General features: G+C 43.0%; 1 protein-coding gene across 4 annotated transcripts in view; it reads right to left on the reverse strand.

Annotated features, from left to right (window-relative positions):
- The window catches only part of Memo1 (mediator of cell motility 1), an 86,145-nt gene extending 68,636 nt beyond the window's left edge, over nt 1-17,509 (reverse strand). For 2 of the 4 annotated variants that reach the window (XM_041631070.1, XM_041631069.1), the window contains exon 1: nt 16,707-17,120. In XM_041631070.1, the coding sequence (XP_041487004.1) occupies nt 16,707-16,767 (61 nt within the window). In that variant the 5' untranslated portion in view covers nt 16,768-17,120. Of the gene's footprint in view, nt 1-16,706; nt 17,121-17,391 lie in introns of those variants that run through there. The other 2 variants (XM_041631067.1, XM_041631068.1) reach the window with 2 other exon arrangements.
- Between the last annotated feature and the right edge of the window lie 1,691 nt (nt 17,510-19,200).

Here is a 19,200-nt window from a genome sequence, read left to right on the forward strand (position 1 = left end):
TTTTTTTTTTTTTTTTTTTTTGGTTTTTCAAGATAGGGTTTCTCTGTAGCTTTGGAGCCTTCCCTGAAACTAGCTCTTGTAGACAAGGCTGGCCTTGAACTCAAAGATCCGCCTGCCTCTGCCTCCCAAGTGCTGGGATTAAAGGTGTGTGCCACCACAGACAAGCCTGTTACCTTTTCTAATAATCTAATATTAAAGGGTATCACTTCTTTCTGCAATGATTAACATAGCATGCTATCTAACCGAGTTACTGCCAAATCTTTGTAAATAAAGTTTTATTGAAAAACTGCCACCTATTCATTTACATAATAACTACAACTATTTTCAGAGTGCAATGACAGCACTAACTAGGTGCAAAAGCACATATAATATAGCCTGCAAAACCAATGTATTAACAACCTGAACCTTTAGAAAACACTTAAAAATTTTAATTTCAACTGAAGATGAAAACCCCAAGACAGAAAATCTTATCACTGCTTAAAGCAGTGATTCTCAGCCTTCCAAGAAGTTCCAAGAACTAATGCTGCGATCCTTTAATACAGTTCCTCATGTTGTAGTGACCCCCAACCATGAAATTATTTTCATAGCTACCTTATAACTCTAATTTTGCTACTGTTATGAATCATAATGTAAATATCTGTGTTCTCCCATGGTCTTGGGCAACCCAAGGGGTAATGACTGACAGTGTAAGAACAACTAGCTTAGAGTAAGAATTATACCTTGCTGTTCATTCGTGCTCTAAAGGAAGCAAAGAGAGAAAACAAGTTAAGTTCTCCTAGAAAAACCTCAGGGTCCACACATTAAGTTATTATCTCTGGGAAATTAAGAACATGTCTGGTGTGTGTGTGTGTGTGTGTGTGTGTGTGTGTGCGCGCGCGCGTGCATGTGCATACACGCATCCCTAAATCAGGTAAGAATTTAAAAAGGTTATAAACTGCGCTGATGGCCTAAGTTCAATTCCTGAGACTTCCATGGCAGAATAGATTCTAGGAATCTATTCTTTGGCACATGTACATACATACACATACACACATACACACATACACACACACACACACACACACACACTAAATAAATGTAATAACATTTAAAAAGAATGTGTAAACAAAAGCCCTGTCATGCATAACAGATGAACACAAAAGCAATTCCATCAGCATCACACTGCTAAATATTACTCTCCAGGTGGGTACTAGACAACACTATTAGAGAAGAAAAAACTTAAAAACTGAGGGCAAAAAAAAAAACCTTGGTAAGCAGGCAAAATTATCACTGAATACAAATATGATGACATTTCTTGAAAATTAACAGAACCAAATATAAAATATTATTAAAAACAATAAAAATAGTCAAGTTTCAATACACACAAAATTCTTCTATGCATACAATTAAGGAAACCTAATGAAGAAAACTGACCCTGTAAATAAGCAATACTAAAAATCCAGCTCAAAGATGGAGTGCTTGCCTTGTGAGCCCAAAAGCCATAGGTTTAATACCCAGCACTGAAAAAAACAATTAGGAAATTAAATGTCTATTTAAAAAAAGAGAGAAAACTTTAAAAATCTAATTTTTTTCAAAGTTTCTTTAATAAGCTTAGTAAAATATGAGTAAAAGAAACTATCAATAGGGGGCTGGAGAAATGGCTCAGTGGTTAAGAGCACTTTCAGAGGACCTAGGTTCAATTCCCAGCACACATGGTGATTCACAAGTGTTTGTAACTCCAGTTCCAGGGGACCTGACATCTTCACACAGATATAGAAGCAAGCAAAACACCAATACACATAAAATATAAATACATACATACATACATCAGTGGTGCTTTCGTTTTGGTTTTAGTTTTAGTAAGTAGAAAGCCTAATTCTAAATTTATGTGTAAAATAAGCAACCAATAATTAAGCTCATAAAAAAGTAAACAAGGAATAGCAAGGCATGTAGCACATATGAAGACCCCATATGAAAGCAATAAGAAAATGAAAAGTATCCAGGAAATTCCTGAAGCAGAAGAAAAATAATAGTGACTCTAAAACTACCATACTAAAAACTGTATTAACAGACCTAAGAATAAGTCAATGACATCAAGCAGGCTGTCTGAAGAGAGACACAAACACTAGAATTCAATATAATCATAAATCTAAATTTTCATATTGTGTTCAAAATAGAATATAAAAGGGATATTATGGTAATGGCAATAGATTCATATCTCAAATTTAATTATCATAAACTCAAAATGGATAAAAGATGGAAATGTAAAAAGTGAATTAATGAAACAATTAGAAGCATACACTGGGAAGCAAGCCAAAAGCACATAATGAGAGCATTTCACACAGAAGCCATGAAAAAAATTATTGAACATCACCAAATTCTCAGAGTCAGGCATATTTGCTCATGTCTGTCCTAGAACTCAGGAGGCTGAGGCAAGAGGATCACTTCAAAACAAGGCCAGCCGACATCTCACATCGCAAGTTTCAGGCTAGCCAGCAACACAGTAAAAACTCACAAAAACCAAGAGGCTGGAATGAGGGTTCAGCAGTTAAGAGCCCTTCCTATTCTTCCAAGTGAGCTGTGTTCAGTTCCCAGCACTCACATCAGGAGGTTCACAATCACCAAGGAATCCAATGCACCCTCTTCTGCCCCCATTGTCTCAGTGTGTGGATGCACCCCTCGCGGTCCTGAGTTCCTTGCTCGTGCTCTCTCTCCTTCTGCTCCTGATTTGGACCTTGAGATTTCTGTCTGGTGCTCCAATGTGGGTCTCTGTCTCTGTCTCCTTTCATCACCTGATGAAGGTTAATATTCAGGAGGATGCGTATATGTTTGTCTTTGGATTCCTGAGTGAACTCCAGTAAACATCCTAAAAACCAACATCTAGATGAGCTTCCCTGGATGGCAATACATGCTACATGCCACAGATAGAAAAGAACAGCAGCCCACTGTTTCTCCTAGACACCACCTCATGAAATTTTTTTCCTCTGTTAATGTTAGTCTGTATCTTTTCTCTGTAATAATTTGTAGCCTTAAATATAACAACTTTTCTGAATTCTTTGGATCCTTCTGCCTAATCATCACACCCTAGGCTAGTCTTAGTGACCCTATAGACAGAAAAACATGCATCACTGTTTGTTGGCGGAGGCTGCTTGTTCATTTCCCAGCTGCCCAGACCCAAAATAATCACACAGAAACTATATTAATTGCAATACTGTTTGGCCATACTGTTTAGTTTAAGCGTATTCACATACTCCTACAATTGTTCCAGCTTGCTTTAACTGTCAACTTGACAGCCAGGAGTCATCTGAAAGGAGATGCTTCAACTGAGGGATTGTCTAGTTCAAACCGGCCTATGGGCATATCTGCGGGGGACTGTCTTGATTACCAATTGATACAGGAGGGTACAGATCATGATGGATCATGCCACTCCTGGTCGGTGGTTCTAAAAACAAGCAAGCTGAGGAGGCCATGGAATACAAACCAGTAAGCAGCATCCCTCATGTCTGCTTTAGTTCATGCCTCAGTCCCTGGCCTGACTCCACACAGTCAAGACAGTTACCTGCAAATGTGAGATGAAATAAAGTCAAGGTAAGGGGTCCTGGGCTGAAGACGAAAACTACCTAAACATGAACCTGTGAGACCACAGAGAATAAACCAGCAAGCAGCATTTATCCATGGTTTACTTCAGGTTACTTCATGAGTTCCTGCCCTTGCTTCAATAGTGCACTGGAAATACAAGTCGAATAAACCCTTTTTTCTCTTCTCTTAAGCTGCTTCTGGTCAAAGTGTTTTATCACAACAACAGAAGAAACCTAGATTAACTGTGTAAGCATTAACCATAAGAAAGCTGGTCTGGTAACAGGTCACACCACCCTGAGCACACCCACTCCCACTGATCTCAGAAGCTATGCAGTGGTGCAGCACACCTAAGGGATAGGAGGCTTGTACTTTCAGGAAAAAGACAAAATGAAACAATCAATGAGTGAAACCAAAGGGGTGGGGACTTAAAATTTTCAACAGGGCTTTAGGAATATTTAGAAATTGTAAAAAAGAAAATCAACACAGATGTTACAATCCAACTTTATCTAATTACAACTAGTGAGCATCCAATCACACAATTAAAGATACAATATTTCCAAAAGACTATGGAAGCTCACAGAAACTATAATAAACCATAAATGAGTCTATTGCACGCTATCAGGAACCAAGAGAAAAAAACAGATGCAAAGTTTCCTAAATTTATTTGACCATAAATTTTTGAAGCAAAAGGAATCTCAAGTCCTACTGTTTCTCAAAACACTGATTCTTAACATTCCTTCCTACTTTTCCTTCAAACTGTAACAAAATACAGGAATCAATAAAAATTTCCTTGCCTTGATCATCAGTCAGAATTAGTCAATCTTCTGAAGTACAAGCAAAAGCCCTAAAACAAGAATAAGCTTAACATATCAGGAAATGGCTGGGAGGCCAGAATGGCTAAAACAGCACAAAAGAAGAAAAAGTGTAGAATACAAAAATCACAAAGGTAAGCTGAGATCACAGCACAGATGACTGTGCATCTTGGTAAATTTTAATGTGATTTTAAGAAAATATTACCTGGAGCTGGGCAGTGGTAGCGCACGCCTTTTATCCCAGCACTCAGGAGGCAGAGGTAGGGGGGAATTGCTGTGAGTTTGAGGCCAGCCTGGTCTACAGAGCAAGTTCCAGGATAGCCAGGAATGTTACACAGAGAAACTCTGTCTCAACAAAACAAAAGCAAAATAGTATCTGATTTATTTTTTTTCACTTTTAAAATTTATTCAAATGTAGTATAAAGTATATTTTAAAAAATTCTGGTAAACATTTCAGTTATATACTATAGAAGGAACAGCGGGCAGGCCTGAAATTAACTCCTTCATCAATATTTTTTTTAAAAGTTAAATACATTAATTGTGAAGTTCACATCTAGTCAAAGACACTAGCCACCTACTCCACTTCTTCTCTTGTATGACTCTTGTCCATATTCTCTGCAGTTATAAAAACAGTTTGTTAAAAATTAAGACAAGACCCTAGTGGGGTTAAGAGAACCACAGACTTGTGTAAGCAAGCCCCCATTAAGTTCATACAAACACCCTGCTATCACAAATTTATTAATTTACAAATTTACTAATTGTAAAATATAAATTCCAGGAATTTACAAATTGTGATATGTACCATCACCCAAGATTTAAACTCAAATTTTAAAAATTCTTCTATCGCCCCTGACCCACACACACACACACGCCTGTGGCTTTTGCTTTAAAAGGGTTACTCTCTCTGTTCTGGGTCATGGTGTCAGAACCCAACCTGCCCGTGGTCCTAACTAGTTAGAAGTCCTTGTACCACACGGTGATGGTAGACATGGGAGGATCAGAAGTTCAAAGTCATCCTCAGTCACACAATCAATTGAAGATTAGTCTTGGCTAAATGAGTTGGAATTGTGGGAGTTGGAAAATTAAAAACATGGCTCAAGTGGTAAAGGTGCTTGCTGCCGAACCTGACGACCAGAGTTCAATCCTCAGAACACAGAGTGAAAGGAGAGAACCAGTTGTTACCTGACCCCAAGTATGGTATGCTTTCTTATTTTCTCTCATTTTTGGTATTTTGTAATTCAAGGTATTTATTTTACAATTATAAAAATTATTTTTAAAAAACATTTACTTTACAATGATAAAGATGCTTACTAGCCTACTAGCAGGCAGTGCTGGTGCATGCCTTTGATCCCAGTGGATCTCTGTGAGTTCAAGGCCAGTCTAATCAACAGAGTTCCAGGACAGCCAGAGCAACACAGAAAAACCCTGTCTTGGGAAAAAAAAAAAAAAAAGAAGGAGGAGGAGGAGAAAGAGGAGGAGGAGGAGGAGGAGGAGGAGGAGGAGGAGGAAGAAGAAGAAGAAGAAGAAGAAGAAGAAGAAGAAGAAGAAGAAAAAGAAAAAGAAGAAGAAGAAATAAAATAAGTAAAGATGCTTACTGATTCCAAATAGTTCAAACTTCTAAGCTCATATTTTTCTAGAAGTGTGACTCATAAAATGACATCTCTTACAAGTCCTGTTTCTCAGCTATAAAATGGCAGGCCAGGAGTGATCAAAGCCTGGCTGTATCAACTGTCATAGACCTAATAATAAGATTATTATTAGCTAAAGTTTTTAACATACAAGCATGTTTTATAAGCTATAAATGATATACAAGTCCAAGTTAGGTGCCCACAATATACTGTAGAAATATTTTAAATGAAACAGAGAAATTTCTGTGTCAGGGGCACCTAGCTCACCAAAGCTCTCTGGCCCTAACAATAAATTTATTTTTATAGTCAAACCGGCTCTTCCACTTACTTGTTACACCTTAAACAGGTTACTCAATCTCTCTCTGAGTCATATCTATAAATGGATATAATAGCAACTTGGTAGAATAATGTTGTAGGTTACAGATTATACACATATACATGTGGCATGCCTGTGAGACATCTAATGAAGGGTGTCTTAAGAATTATTTCATTATTTTTAATTTTCCCATGAAGGTCAGGAGTTGAATCCTCTGGACCTAGAGTTACAGGTGGTTGTGGGTGTTGGGAATCCAAATCTGGTCCTCTGAGAGAGCAGTACACATTCTTCACCACTTAACTATCTCTCCAGTTCCAGGATTTATTTTAGTGTGTGTATGTGTGTGTGCACGTGCGCGCCTGTGTGAGTTTAAGTACACTCCTGGAATTGGAGAGGCAGGCAGTTGTGAACCACCCAATATAGGAACTCTGTCCTCTTCAAGAAGAGCATGTGATGCTGGCCTTCGATAGTGGAGTACACCTTTAGCCCTGGTAGGCAGGGCTACACAGAGAAACCCTGTGTTGAGAAAGGAAAAAGAAAAGCTACTGAACCATCTTCCCAGCCCCATGAAGACTTCTAAAGATTCATTTTTTATTTTATGTGTATGAGTGTATGTGCCTGATGCCTGCAGAGGCTAGAAGGTGTCAGATCCCTGAACTACAGTTATAGACAGTTGTAATCTGCCACATGGATGCCAGAAACCAAACCAAGGTTCTCTACAAGAGCAGCGAGTACTCTTAACCACTGAGCCATCTCTCCAGGCCCAGGACATTTTTTTACTTTTTTTTTAAATGAGTATGGGTATTTTGCTTATATGTATATCTACACAAACCATGTGCATGCCTGGTGGCCACGGAGACCAGAAGACAACATTGGATCCCCAAGAACTAAAGTTACAAATGGTTATGTACCATCATAAAGGTGCTATGACTCAGATCCAGGTCCTCTGGAAAAGCAGCAAATGTGCTTAACCATCAATCCCTCTCTCCAAACCCTCAATGACATTTTTATTTTATTTTGTTGTCATTCGTGTCTTCTTCAAACAGACAACACCACAGAAGCAGATGACGAGGAACTATACCACTGAGATAGAAATGACTGTGTTCACTTAAAACCTGCATGCAGAGGGATAAGAAGGAGAAAGAGAAAGAACTGCAATAGCCAAGCAACAACAGCAGTCTGTTATTATAAGTCTTACTTGCCTGCTCTTCTCTAAGGTGAAATAATAGGACAAAATTAAAGAAAAAATAAATACATAAAGAGTTCACTATGGATGGAAAGATGGCTCAACGGCCTGATTCCCAGCACCCACATGGGGACTTATAACTAACTATCTGTAACTCCAGTTTCAGTTTCAGGGAATCCAATGCCCTCTTTCAAGTTCTGTGAGCCCTGGACACACAATGCAGACAAAACACCTATACACATAAAATAAGAATAAAGATTGCCTGCTGGGAGGTAGTGGCACACACCTTTAATCCCAGCACTGGGAGGCAGAGGCAGGCAGATCTCTAAATTCAAGGCCAGCCTGACCTATAGAGTGAGTTTCCAGAGCTACACATAGAAACTGTCGAGAGAGAGAAACTTATTTTTAAAAAGTCACTTTAAAACTGAACATCTGAAGGAGATGAAGAGATGTCTCAGCGGTTAAGAGCATTGGCTGTTCTTCTAGAGGTTCTGAATTCAATTCCCAGCAACCACATGGTGGTTCACAACCATCTGTAAATGAGATATGGTGCCCTCTTCTGACCTGTAGTAATACATGCAGACAGAATACTGTATACATGATAAATAAATATTTTTTAAAAAACTGAAAATTTAGCCAGGTGGGGGCACACAGACCCACACTTAGGAGGCAGAGGCAGGCACATCTCTGGGCCAGCCTGGTCTAAGAAACCAAGTTCTAGGATAGTAAGAGATGTTACACAGAGAAACCCTGTCTCTGAAGGGGGGAAAAGAATATTTGTCTTTTCAAAGAAAAAACATTTAAGAAACTCTTAAATTTTTTTCACACATCAAAATATCTAAGTCAGTCATGGTTGTATAATACTAACATTAGAAGTCAAGACAAGTGGCCTACATAGTCACTTCAAGGCTAGTCTAGCCTACCAAGTGAGACCCTGTCTCAAAAAACTAAAAATCCAACCAACAAAAAAAAAGGTATTTTAGGAACTGGAGTTGCAGCTCAGCAATTAAGAGCACTTGCTACCTAATCAGAACTGAAATTCTGATCCCAGCATCCACAAAACAAGTGGGGTTTCATGTGATGCACTTAACTCCCGCTGCAAGGAGGGTAGGGACAGTAAGACTGCTGGGCTTGTTGGCTGCCAGCCTAGCTGGGAAAGCCCCCTGGGGTTCAAGGACTGATCCTGCCTCAAAGAAAACAGGTAGAGATTGACAGGGAAGGGCACTCAGTGCCTTCTTCTGGCCTCTATAAACACACCACACACAGACCTGAACCCAAAGACATATGTATACACACTAGACACATATACAAACAAATTTTTTTTTAATATAATGTTGGGGCTAGAGAGCTGGCTCAGAGTTTATAAGAGCATTCTATCCACTCCTTCACAGAACCCAAGTTCAAGTCCCAGCATCCACATTAAGCAGATCACAACTATCTGTAACTCTAGCTCTAGAGAGATCCAATATCTCTATGGACATCTGCATTCACATGCAGGCACACACAACTTAAAATAATAAAATTAAAACATTACAAAAATACACACAATTATGATACTCTACAACTCAAGGTAAATGCCAAAAGAAAAAAAATTAGCTTGGACTTAGCTTAGGTTTGTTTCTAACTAGCTCTTCTATTAGCTTAAATTAACCCATCTCTACCCATCTATGTGCTGTCCTGAGGCTCTTTTACCTCATCTACTCATTGTCCATCCTGCTTTCCAGCTTCCTCGGAGTCTGGCTGGCCCCCCTTTTCACTCTGCCCACCAACGCTGCCTATCCCTCCTCTGCCTAGCTATTGGCAGTTCAGCTTTTTATTTGGCCCATCAGGTGCCTTAGGCAGGCAAGGTGAAACAAGTGTAACACATCTTTCTGTAGTTAAACAAATACACCATAAACAAATGCAACATATCTATATAGTTCAACAATTCTGTAACGCAAATGCAACACACCTTTACATATTTAAACAAATATTCTATTCCACAACACAGCATAAATACAAGAATCTAGAACAACAAACTCTCATGCAGAATTGATATGCAAATTTGCTTCAGAAGGTTCTACTGAAACAGTATGTATACACCATACCCTAGTAATTCTCTCAATTAGATAACTGGAAAAATCATAAATACATCCATCCAAAACAAATATAAAAGTATACAGAGCAGAAAAAAATATTTAAAATTGAAATGTCCATCAGTAATAGAATGGATAAAAGAAGTCATATTCACATGATGTAGGAATGAGAATAAGTTTATCTCACAACTGCAAAGTTGAGCAAAAGAATTTCAACAGTGTTGGAGCCTTCATGAAGACTTAGCTGTCCTTTTGTCCTTCTCCTGGGAATTATCCTGACTTTAATCTAATCTTCAACCTGTGGGGGCTTTCAGATGGTTCGAGCCCACCAGGCTCCTAAGGAGGCCCCTGCCACTTCTTTTGGTCTCAAACTCTTTATCCCCACCCTCAAAGCCTTCTAGGCTGAAGCAGACTCAGGACTTGGGATGAAGTGCTTAGGTTGAGATGAAATGAGGCTGTCTGCCTGTGACTCACTGACCACTTAGAACCTCCCTGTCCTCTCTCCCTGGACTTGTGACCTCACCCTTGTGGCATCCTCATTGCCGTCCTGTGAAGGCCTTCCCTTCCTAAGAACACCAACTGGCACTGCCACTAGGCTGTTTCTGCCATGCCCAGGACACAGTGAGGACAAGGACCCACTAGGGAAAGCAGTGTCCTAAGCTGGATTTGAAGCTGCTTTCTGGCAGGTAGTCATGTCCCAAAGTGGGATGTGTTGTTCTGAAAAGTGCTGTGAGCCAAGAGACTAGAATGGACTGGAAGGGTTGGCCATGCTCTTCCCATGTCTCCTAGAGCTGCACTAGTACAACACTGTGTGCCCCATTGCCTGAGCTGGCCCTAGCCAGCAAGGTCAATGGTACCTGCAGAACAGTAAGGTGACCCCACTTGTTTCCAGCTCAGGTAGTCCTTGTCAAAGTATGAGAAACTCATCAGAGCAGCCAGTGACAGTAGAGAGCAGATGGGCCAGTGTAAGCAAGGGGGATGAGAGTATTTCAGATTGCTGCAATGGGCCCTGAGCAGCCTGCCTCAGCTGCTGAGGGTTTCCCTAGCAGGAAATAGTTTCAAGTCAAAAAAAAAAAAAAAAAAAAAAAAAAAAAAATAGGAAAAAAGGAAAGAAAAAATATTGAAGAAAAGAAACTCGATAAACACACTCCACAAATGTTGGGTAAACTATCACTCCTGTGTTGGGTGCACATCAGAGGACTGTGTCTGTCTGGAGAAAGCTCACCTAGCAATACACTTCTTTTCTTCACAAGTCATACATTTTGGGAAGGTGTTTGAGACAGGGTCTCACTATGTAGCTCCAATTGTTCTGAACTCCCTCTGTAGACCAGGCTGGCCTCAAACACAGAAATCCATCTGCCTCTGCCTCCCAATGTGCAACACCATGCCCAACCATCATTTGTATTTTATATTTAACATTAAATGGGTTCACCAATGGTACCACCTATACTATGCTCAAAACACCTGGCCAGTCCTATGTCATTTTCACTGATCTTTAGAATTGAAACATCAGTATCTCTATGAATACATCTACTGTCAATACTCACTACTTGCTAATTTACCCACTATACTAGTTACTGTCTCATTACTCTGACAAGACACCTGACAACAAGCAACTAAAGGAAGGGTTGAGTTTAGCTCACAGGTGTAGGGACACTTTATCAGAGCCAGGTGCTGGCAGCAGCTGCTCACATTGCATTCCCCAGTCAGGAAGCAGACAGCAACAAACAGGCACTCAGCACTCACTCACCTTTTCATGTTGTACAGACCCCCAGCACCAGCCTGGCACAGCCCACATTTAGGGTGGGGTCTTCCCACTTCAAGGAACCCAACCTAGACAATCCTTCAAGGACATGCCCAAAGGCTTGTCTCTTCAGTGAATCTAGATCCTGCCAAGCTGACAATCAACACTAAATATTCTATTAGTTAACTACCAAGCACTATGAACATTCATTTATGTAAAGGTTTGCTGAGAATCTATGCAAAAATCTGTGCTTCAGGCCACTGACATGGCTAGGCATCCAAATTTTGTCAACTTGAGTTTGGTTCCCAGGACACACGTGCTAGAAAAATAAATTCCCACAAGGTGCCATCTTCCCTCCCTACATCCTTCATGGCATGCATGCCTATACACATGTACGCACCTGTATACAAACTAAATAAAATGCACTGGGCAGTAATGGCGCACGCCTTTAATCCCAGCACTCGTGAGGTAGAGGCAGACAGATCTCTAAACTCAAGGCCAGCCTGCTCTACTAAAACTAGTTCCAGGACAGGCTCCAAAGCTACAGAGAAACCCTGGCTCGAAAAAAACAAACAAACTAAACTAAATAAAATACAATAATGAAATAAAAAAACTGTGGTAGGCTATTTGTATAATTAAAGCAATTTCCTTGCTTTAAGGGGTGATAACCTTATATATATATAAATAATAAAAGTACAAAGACACACTCTTGGTGCTACAGGGACACAAACATCAAAAAAGGCAAAACATAAAGCAGATTCTCTCTTGGAGGTATAAACACCCCCTAAATGATGAGTAGAAACTATCCTGTTAAGGGCATTTCCACACAAGGAGCAGTCTGAGCAAAAGGCACAGAGCTAAGAAACAGCATGCTATATTTCAGGAAGCAATGAACAGCTGCTAAATGTTGCTTGAGGCTTAGTAACACCAAGATGGACCACTATGGGGGGAAGCTGTCAAGACAGGGAAAGAAGATAATAATCAAAAGACTTACTTCAGCCTCATCCAGAAGACATGGGTCAGGAAAGAAATGATCAAACAGGAAACAATGTAGAGGTGGAATTAAAGACATAAGGCTGGAAAAAAAAAGTCTAGCTAGCAGGCAATGTTAGTTGTCCCTACAGAAAATATAAGAGACAAAACAATAAAACAACAGCTATACCCAGATGGGAGTAAATTCCAGTACTCCAAGAGGCAGAGGCAGGAAGATCTCTATGAGTTTCCAGAACAGCCTGGTCTACATAGCAAGTTCCAGAACAGCCATGACGATATAGAGACCTTGTCTTAAATGAGGGGGAAGAAAAGCCATTGCTAACCTGAAGAAAAACTATATATACAAAATACTGTGGCCTTTACTCCTAGCACTTTGGAGGTAGAGGCAGGTGGATCTCTGCATTAGAAAACAGTGAGGTCTACTGGACAGTCAGAGATAAGATACACTGAGAAACCCTATCTTGAAAAACCACCAGTCACACTAACCATTAACCTACCCTAGTGTAAGCAGATTTTCTTTTTGTAAAGGGTCAAATAGTAAACATTTCAGCTTTATGCTCCACGTACAATCTTACTTTTGTTTAAGACAGGATCTCTCTGTGCAGTCCTGGCTTTCCAAGAACTCAATATGTAGACCAGGTTGGCCTAGAACTCAGAGATCCATCCAACCGCCTCTGGCACAACTAGCTCCTTTTTTTTTTTTTCGGTTTTTCGAGACAGGGTTTCTGTAGCTTTTGGAACCTATCGTGAAACTCTCTCTGTAGACCACGCTGGCCTCGAACTCACAGAGATTCTGTCTCCCACTTGCTGGGATTAAAAGCATGCACTACCACCGCCTAGCCTTCTTTTTGCTTTTTAAGCAACCACTTAGAAAATAAAGCATCCAATTCCAGTGGGGATTCAATCACTCCAGCTTCAGAGGGCACCTGCACTCACATGCACATAGCCTTACACAGACACAAAGATAATTAAATATAATTAAAATACATCGTTTAAAAAAAACTTAGCTAATGAACTTTCTTTTAAGGTTTACAGAGTGCACTTGGGATGTGAGCCATTGTTAGTTTGCTGATCCTTGTTGGTAAGGAAATGAGGATTAACCTTCCTATGAGATTAGCTATCCTAAAATGACACTTGCACTGTATTAATACCCTACTCTAAAATCTCCATAGGTGCTCCCTGCATAATACATACAATTCCGATAGTGCCTAACAGTCACTGGCATTTCCAGCTCCAATCTACTATCCCAGGCATTCAAACCAAACCATTCTTACTAAATTGGACTACCTACATTTACCTGCTTCTGTAGATGTGTTGTTTCCCAACCCAGTGTTCTTTTCTCCTGTTTCTAACTTGACTAAATATCCTTCTTTCAGAGCACAATTAAAATCCTACCCCTGCATGACTCCACCCTCCTCAAAACTTCCAAATGCATTATCTCAATTTAACAGATATTTAATCGCTGCTCTGTAGCTATAATTTACTTCAAATATATTCTAGTAATGAACTATAGAAATTATCCCTGAAAGTATAATCTTTTAAATAAATTCTAAATTCATTGAGGGCAGGCAGCAGTTTACACCACCCTCAGTCAACGGATCGAACAACATACAACAAAAAGTAAGTAAGATAAAGACATGGGTATAAATATAAGTAATAATGTACAACCTTTTCTCTGAAATAGCTAGTTAACTGAATCAATAAACGAATATTCTTCCATTACATGTGTACAACCTGAATACTAGACAAGACATAAAATGACAATCAATACATATTTCCTCAGTTCTTTTGTTTCTTTTATTTTTTTTATTTTTTTTTATTTTTTTTTTGTGACAAGGTTTCTCTGAGTAGCCTTGGCTATCCTGGAACTCACAGAGATCCATCTGCGTCCCAAGTGCTGGAACTAAAGGCATACACCACCACCACCACCCAGTAAATGCCTCAGTTCTTTATGGACTAGCTGACCAGAGAAACAATAGCAGAATGTGAGAAAAACTCCCCAATAGTAGGTCATTAGTTCAACATAGGTACACTATCTTCACACTACAGGTACAAGTTATCAGACCAATTTGTTTTTAGGATACAAATTGGGCTTCTAAAACTAAACTGCTTTAAGTTTTTACCTTAATTTCCTCAATATTAGACAAGTTAAAAAAGTTTCACACACTCCAAGAAGTCATACATCTGAACTCCAGTAAGGTAATATGAAGTCCACCCAGATTTTACGGAAGAATATAATTACCTATAAACACTTTTAAGGAAGTATCTATAGTCAGGATTTTTTTGAACCAGATTAAAGGTTACATCTTGTGTTTGAACATTAAGGAATTCTAAAATCAAGTGTCAACTGCGTCCAATTTTACTGCCAATATACATGTTTAGCATCTAAAACAATTCTCTCTGGAATATTTGCCCAAATTCTAATGTAAATTACAACAAAGGTTTACAACATTTGTAACAAATGAAAAGTGGGTGGCGCAGGCCTTTGATCCAGAACTTGGGAGGCAGAGGCAGGCAGATCTCTGTGAGTTCAAGGCCAGTCTGGTCAACAGAGCTCAGCAAGGGCTACACAGAGAAACCCTATCTCAAAAAACAAAACTACAGCTGCTGGGCAGTGGTGGCCCAGGCCTTTAATCTTAACCAGCACTAGCAGAGGCTGAGGCAAACGGACCTCTGTTAGTTCAAGGCCAGCCTGGTCTACAAGACCTAGTTCCAGGGCAGCTAGGAATGTTACACAGAGAAACCCTGTCCCGAAAAAAACAAATGAAAGTATACAAAAACACACTAAATAAATGTCAAAAGATTGCCATGATATAAAAAAATGTGACTAATTCTCCAAAACATGGGGGCGGGGGTGGGGTGGACAATGACACTTATAAACCTGCTGTTTAATAAAGAATAATATTAATTTGGTTTTGGATGTTTTTTTGTTTTTTGGGTTTGTTTTGTTTTCTTTTTGTTTGTTTGGTTTTTGTTTTTCAAGACAGGGTTCCTCTGTATCCTTGGCTGTTCTGGAACTAGCTTTGTAGACCTTGAATGCACAAGAGATTCACCCGCCTCTGCCTCCCCAGTGCCGGGATTAAGGGCGTGGTCCAGCCAATAGTGCCTGGATTTAAAAGGGACAGACTCGGGAAGGAGCCAGAAATCCTGCTTGATTCCTATTTCACCACTGGCCTAGTCTTGGGTGCAGCACTAAATGTCTCTGTTTCCCCATACACTGACACAAGAACAGCTTAACTGACATTTTCAGGTTGTGAGAACTGATTCCAAGTGTCTGAAGTACTTCAGGAGCACGAAGGGAACCACGCTGTAGGCATAAAAGGTCATACTTAATGCAAAAACTGCAGCTACCTGTTAGCAGCAGTTCCAAACTCAACCATAATTCTTTTGTGTCTTAGAAGGGGGCATGTACTTCAGGAGCTGGTCGAACTGTCTCAGAGAAGACAAATAACTACTTTCCAAAAAAAAAAAAAAAAAAAAAAAAAACCTCGTGTCGCTATCCAACCCTAGTACTAGCAAAGGAAAACAAAGTTCAGAGCCGGTTGTTGATAAACCTAGCTAGACTAGAGACCGGCAGGAATCATGGAGGAACTTTTCTTTGTTACCATACCAGAAATGTGACCCCTAAAAATAATCTCAAAAAGCAATCCTTGTCACTAGAGTTGTACTAATGGGAAACGGCCCTAGCCTTTCTTACCTAAAGAACTGCACCTGGTGGTTGTTAAGAGGCTGCAGCCAAGACTTAGGGAGAATTCTCTCAAAATCTAAGCTAACTGGACAGGTAGTCCAGCACTCGGTGCTGAGCGCTGGGTACTGAAGAGGGTTGCTCGGGAAAAGTGCTGATCCATCTCCAGCTGCCCCTGGATGACAGTAACAATGCAAACACTGACAAAAGAGCTAGGAGGCCACCCAGAGCCCCTTGCCTGGCAGCACCTCTGCCCGAGCCTCCACATACAAAGCGACAAATCCCCGAGAGGCCCTCGGCTGACAGATCTTCCAAGCGAGACCTAGCGTGGCAACATGCGGTGGGGGAGAAAAGTACGGCTTGTCACTCCTTCCAGGGGCGCGGGGTGCCCCGAAGGTGAGGGCAAAGCCTTCGGTCCTCTCGGCCAGTCCCCAACCCAGGGACCGCGCCGGCTCGTCCTTCCCCGCGGCAGCGGCCGTCCGCGAGGCTGGGAGCCCAGCAGCCCGCGCTCGTCGCGGTCCGGCCCGGCCGGCAACTACTCGCCCAACTCCGCGGGCGCCAGGCGGCCCGCCCGAGCGCCGGGTGGGGGAGGCGACACGGCCCGGCCCGTTCCCTCCGCACGCGGTCAGCGCTCGCCGCCCTCCGCCCGCGTCCCCGCCCGCCGGGCCCCAGCTGCCCAGCTCGACCGCCGGGCGGCCTGGCTCCCTACCTGAGGCGGTGTACCAGCTCCCGGCGTGGCTGGCTTCCCGGCAGACCACTCGGTTGGACATCTTGGTGCCTGTGCCGCCTATGGTGCACGAGGATGAATGAGGAGGAGGCGGCGGCGGCAGCGGCGGCGGCGGCTCCGCGAGGGGACGAGACGCCGCGGGCCCAGCCCAGGAGGAGGCGGCCGCGGGGAGGGGACCGGCCCGGCCCAGGAGGAGGAGGAGGAGGAGGAGGAAGAGGAGGAGATGGCAGCCGGGGCTGGCGGCGGTAACAATCACCACAAACTCCGCCGGCCGCCGGAAGATGGGGCCCACGGTGGATTCGCCCGAGCCTCGCGGCAGCCGCGGAATCGCCGCCGCTGCCCTGACAGGGCTGCTTCCGCGAGCCGCCCCCGGCCCCGCCGCGCGCGGCCTGCCGAGCCTCCCGCTGACCCCACCCCCGTGACTCCGCGCCCTCCCCCCACCCGCCCCGCCCCCACCGCCAGGCCTCCCTCCTGCCGCGCGCCCGCCGGCCCCGCCCCGCGCCTCCGCCCGCCGTGCGGCGCGCTCAACGGCGGAAGCGGGCCGGGCTCCGAGCCATCCGGGGTCGGACGGCCTCAGGCCAGGTGGCGGCGATCGGTGCTAGCCCCTCCCCCTCCCCCGTACGGCCCGGGGTCGGGCCCTGAACCCGGGAAGCCCAGGCGTCCTTACTCTCCGCGCTACCGGGTCCGGCCCACTGAGCATGCCCAGCGCCGCGGCCGGGCCCGCCGAGGAGGCTCAGCGTGCACGCTCCGCTCTCCGGGGTTTAGCACCAGCAGAGGCTGGGGGCAGGGCGCGGGGCGCAGGACGCAGCCGCGAGGCGGGGAGAGCCCCTTCCCTCCCCACCCCCCACCCCCGAGTCGCCTGACTTGTCCCCGCGCGCCGCCGGTTCAGCACACACACACGCACGCACGCACGCGGTTGCTGCCCGCCAAGTCCGGCCGGGGTTCCCCCTGCCACTGCGTCCTTGGTGGATTCCCACCCTCGGAATGTCGCCCAGGAATGCAAGTCTGGGGCCGCACCGTGAAGTTTCATTTGTTGAGACCGAAGTGCGGCGAAGCGGACCCGGGGGGAGTAGGGGAGCTGTAAAAATGCAGCCTTCGCTTCCCAGGCTCGTCCCTACCACCTAATAGTACCTTTGGCAGAGTTATATGTACTAATTGTATCTTAGCTGTAACTGCAGTGTGGCAAAGATCGTCTCAGTTATTTCCTACTGGGTGAAATGGGGCTGGGGGTTGACACTCGGGTAAGGCACACTACAAATGTCACCCCTTCACTTATTAAATCCCGGTATTCCACGTATGTGTCGGCAGCAAAGGATCCCTTTACAAGTTGGGTAGAATCACAAAGAAAGTGGGTTTGGTTTGAAGTGCAGGATTCCCAAACTAGGATGTGTAACAGTTGCCCATTTCCCAGAAAGTATTTGGGACCAAAATCATACAACGGGTATGGGTATATCATAGTTTCACATGAAACTAGCTACTCAATACCCAAATACGGTGTTACTTAATACCCTAAGAAAAGAGTTTTATTTGGTTGGGTTTTTTCGCCAGGTTCTCAGGTGTTGTCATGAGGAAAGCTCTGTAATAAATTTCAATGACAAGAAAAATGGTAGATTGCTTCTTTCTCCCAAGAGCTTGTGTTACTTAGCAAACGTAGCAAAGACCACACTAAGGAATAAAATACAAGCTCTTGGGCTGAAGAAATGGCTCCAAGGTTAAAACACGTGCAGCTCTTGCAGAGGACCTAAATTGACTCACAGTGCAGACATTGGACAGCTCCCAAACATCCCTTAGTCCAGTTCCAGGGGACTTGACGCCCTCTTCTGGCCGCCAAAGGCACCTACAATTACGTGCACATACCCCCACACAAATACACAATTAAATCTGTTTTTAAAGATCTCTAGAATGCTTCACTTTGTAGCCTTGACTGGCCTGGATAGAACACCCAGTGTAAACATAGCTGTCCTCTCTCTGCCTTTAGAGGGAGAGATGGGCAGCCAGATGCCACAACTGTTTTGGGACAGGATCTCCTATATACCCCATACACTTTTTTTTTCTATTTTTGTTTTTTCGAGACAGGGTTTCTCTGTGTAGCTTTGGAGCCTTGTCCTGGAACTCACTTTGTAGACCAGGCTGGCCTCAAACTCACAGAGATCGACCTGCGTCTGCCTCCTGAGTGCTAGGATTAAAAGCATGAGTCAGCACCACCTGGCATAATTAAATTCTTTAATCCCAGCACTCTAGGAGCAGAAGCAGAAGGATCTGAGTTCCAGGACAGCCAAAGCTATGTAGAGCCCTTACCTCAAAAAGGAAACAATGAATAAATTATTAATGTAGCTCTAGTTAGCCTTGAACTCTTTTTTTTTTTTTTTTTTTTTTTTTTGGTTTTTCGAGACAGGGTTTCTCTGTGGTTTTGGAGCCTGTCCTGGAACTAGCTCTTGTAGACCAGGCTGGTCTCGAACTCACAGAGATCCGCCTG

This window comes from Microtus oregoni, unplaced genomic scaffold (assembly GCF_018167655.1).
Source record: "Microtus oregoni isolate MIOR12 unplaced genomic scaffold, Mior012 000036F_ref0000092, whole genome shotgun sequence".
Classification (NCBI taxonomy): Eukaryota; Metazoa; Chordata; class Mammalia; order Rodentia; family Cricetidae; genus Microtus; species Microtus oregoni.